The 3,050-nt window shown below is 35.7% G+C and overlaps 1 protein-coding gene across 1 annotated transcript in view; it reads right to left on the bottom strand.

Annotated features, from left to right (window-relative positions):
- Positions 1 to 1,830, bottom strand: part of LOC136025730 (phosphatidylinositol 4-kinase alpha-like) — an 11,640-nt gene extending 9,810 nt beyond the window's left edge. Inside the window, exon 1 of the mRNA XM_065701716.1 lies at positions 1,611 to 1,830. Within this exon, the coding sequence (XP_065557788.1) occupies positions 1,611 to 1,805 (195 nt within the window). The 5' untranslated portion in view covers positions 1,806 to 1,830. The remainder of the gene's footprint in view (positions 1 to 1,610) is intronic.
- Positions 1,831 to 3,050: the final 1,220 nt, after the last annotated feature.

Raw genomic sequence — 3,050 nt, 5'->3', positions numbered from 1 at the left:
ATTTTTCTACTTCTCTTATTGCATTTGTATGTATAGAGCCTTTAAATAAACAATTATCGTTATTAATGTTATTACATGCCCAAAAGCTCACCCACTTGTAATTACAAAATAATGACTCATCGCAGCGTAGATCCATCAAAGGCTAGCACAACAGCACTAAGTTGAGTCGATTTCTTGGTTAGGTTTAACTTGGGCAACTTGTGATTGGCAGGTTTCAGTCGTGGTTTCAAGAGCATCCAGACTCGATTTTATTAAATATATTGCGTTTTGATTGTTATTTGGAGTCAGACGCGTCCACTCATGGTAAGGAAACATCCACAGGTCTGATGAGTCGGCCAGAAAAGAGTTTTGAAGAATACATGAGAGTACTTCTTTATGAGAACTTATCATTCCTACATGACAGTCAAGCAATAGAATTAAAAGTATTTGGGGATCTGGGACAAACTAACAGCTCAAGAACACTGTGCCGGAGAAAGCGTAGGCCCTATTGTACAACACTCTTCCACAACCCCATCTACAGTTCATAAACAATCTCTGAGATTAATCAGAAAAATGAACAGTGCTTTGTGATCAGTGTTAAACCGTCAAATACCAGTGATTCCTTGCGTCATTAAAGAAATGAGCAAATTCTATTTATCAAATTTAAGAAAGAATAGTTAAACAAGTTAAATCCAAGTCGAAAGATATGAATGTTAATAATTATCATTTTGATTTTTTTTTCATCCTTGCGCAATTCAGCTGAAACTTAATATTTAGCAAAAATGATATAATAATTACAAGATATTCTAAAATTAGAGATACATGTCTTCCATTAAAGGAAATTAAACCATTTGAAACATTAAACCAAATGGAATAAACCATTTGAAATTTGTTTTATAGTAAACTAGCTGACCCCTACCACGCGTTGCTGTGGCGCTGCACGCCACAGCAACACATGGAGTGTCATCTAGTCCCCCCTCTAAATCCCCTTTTTTTCTTTTTTTGTTAGTTTTTTTTCTTGTTTTTATAAGTTTTTTTTTTAATTTTTCTTCTGTTTTCTTTTTTTTTAAATTGTTGATTGCTTAAACAAAAACCACAGCAGAGTTTTTAGAGAGCAGAAGTAAAGAGGTACAGTAGATTAAAACAGGTACAGACGTACAAACAAACAAACAGACAAACAAGCAGTATATTTTTATATAGATAGATTATTGGTCTTTCACTTAAAGAGAAATCTGATACTTATTTCTTGACTTGTTATTGGTTATTAGTACGATTACTTTTTACAGCAACAAACGATCATTTAACAACTGGTTTTACATAATTACAACTAAGAAAAGGGAAGTAAAACTAGGTGTCTAACTTAAGGCCCATTTACAATGAGACTTCACTAATGCCGAGATTTAGCTAGCGCTTATTTGACCCAATGAGATTTAAGCCAAGTTTCAATTAGATTGAGCCAGTTATCAATCAGGCAATTCTGTAAGAATGTGAGTGGCTCAGATCCATGCTAGCTAAACCTGAGTATTAGGAAAATGTCATTGCTAACGGGCTCTCATTCAGCCTACACCTCATGAGGTACTTTTCTCGACTCAAATCGTTTTTGCAGTAAACAGTTTACTTGGAATACTTACTGGAATAAGCATGCCCAAATTGAAGGCACAACTAGATGCTTTAGCAGCAATTGGCGCCTTTTCACTGGCCTTCTTCGATTCGAGGCCAAACTGAACAAATATTTCAAGAAGCCGAACTAATAGATCGTTCATTTCCACATCCCCTTGAATATCTGTGGCTACTTGAGCAAAAGTGATTCGCGCTTCCGACGCCATAGTCCTGAAATTGAACAAAAATTGAAACGAATGTTTAGAAAAAAGTAAAACAAGCCCATGTAATTCTTTACACTGAACGTGTTATGTCCATACCTGTACAAGTTGGGGGCGAGGATCTGACACCCTCTGTGATAGTTTCAAGGGCGGTTTCAGGGTTGTCCTATATCAAAACACTGTACATGCTAAGTACATGTTTCATGAAGGCTTCCAATTTTCACTAGGAAAAATAAATGTTGTTCAAAAATGTTGCAACATAATTTTTGGTGAATGGGCAGATGGATTGTTATTAATGGGGATAACATGACCCCTGACAACCCAAGGAGAAAAGTCTGTAAGTCATGAAGTTTGTCCATTGTTTGGGTATAGCATTTGATATAGATAAGCATACAGACACTTCTTAAGGGAGAGGGGGGAGTGAATTTTCAGCTATGGGGATTTTCCACAGGGAGAATTCTCCGTGAGGAGGGAAGTTTCTAGGGGCTGAACTTCTACGGGAAATTTGAAACTACGGGGATTTTGCAAGAATTCATATGCAAAAACTATTTATATTTGTCTTACCGACTCTACTTTAGATGTAGAGATGTTAAGGAGAGTCGTCCAGGGGAATTTTTTTACTGGTTTGGAATTGTATAGTGTCTTTCTGTGGGGGGGGGGGGGGGCATTTTTCACGGGATATATTTTCCAGAGGGAAATTTCCACAGGAGCAACTTTCAACTAGGGATGAGTAGGGGGATGTTTTTTTGCTGGAAAACTTTCACGGAGGAGGGGATTACCGGATTTATTTATAAAACCATCAGAAATTAAAGCCTGTTTTAAACGAAAGTGGGCTAAGAAAAATTTCTCACCTGATATCATCCACAAGAATTTTTTTTTGGTCCGCCAGAATGGAATTGTCTGGGCGAAATTAGAATCTAATTAAATTTTTTTTTAACAAATTAAGTTCGTTAAATAAAAATGAAGAGCTACGTTAAGCCAAAAATGAGATGAAATAATCTTCTTATATATATGAAAATAAGTTGTATGTTTGTGTGTTTGTACGCATATGACGTCATTATAAGTATATAAGACCTTGTATATGACGTCAAATGCTTTGTATATGACGTCAAAGGCTTAATATATGACGTCATTATAAGTATATAAAGGGGCGATTCAAAGAGAAATTTTAGTATAAATCCTACAATGACGGAAGAAAACGCCAAGGAAGCTACTCAAAGAGTTAATTCAAAGACAAACTTTAGTATAAAT

Source organism: Artemia franciscana, chromosome 4, assembly GCF_032884065.1.
Source record: "Artemia franciscana chromosome 4, ASM3288406v1, whole genome shotgun sequence".
NCBI classification, from domain to species: Eukaryota; Metazoa; Arthropoda; class Branchiopoda; order Anostraca; family Artemiidae; genus Artemia; species Artemia franciscana.
Note: the sequence above shows the minus strand (reverse complement) of the source record. Positions and strands in the feature narration are given on the sequence as shown.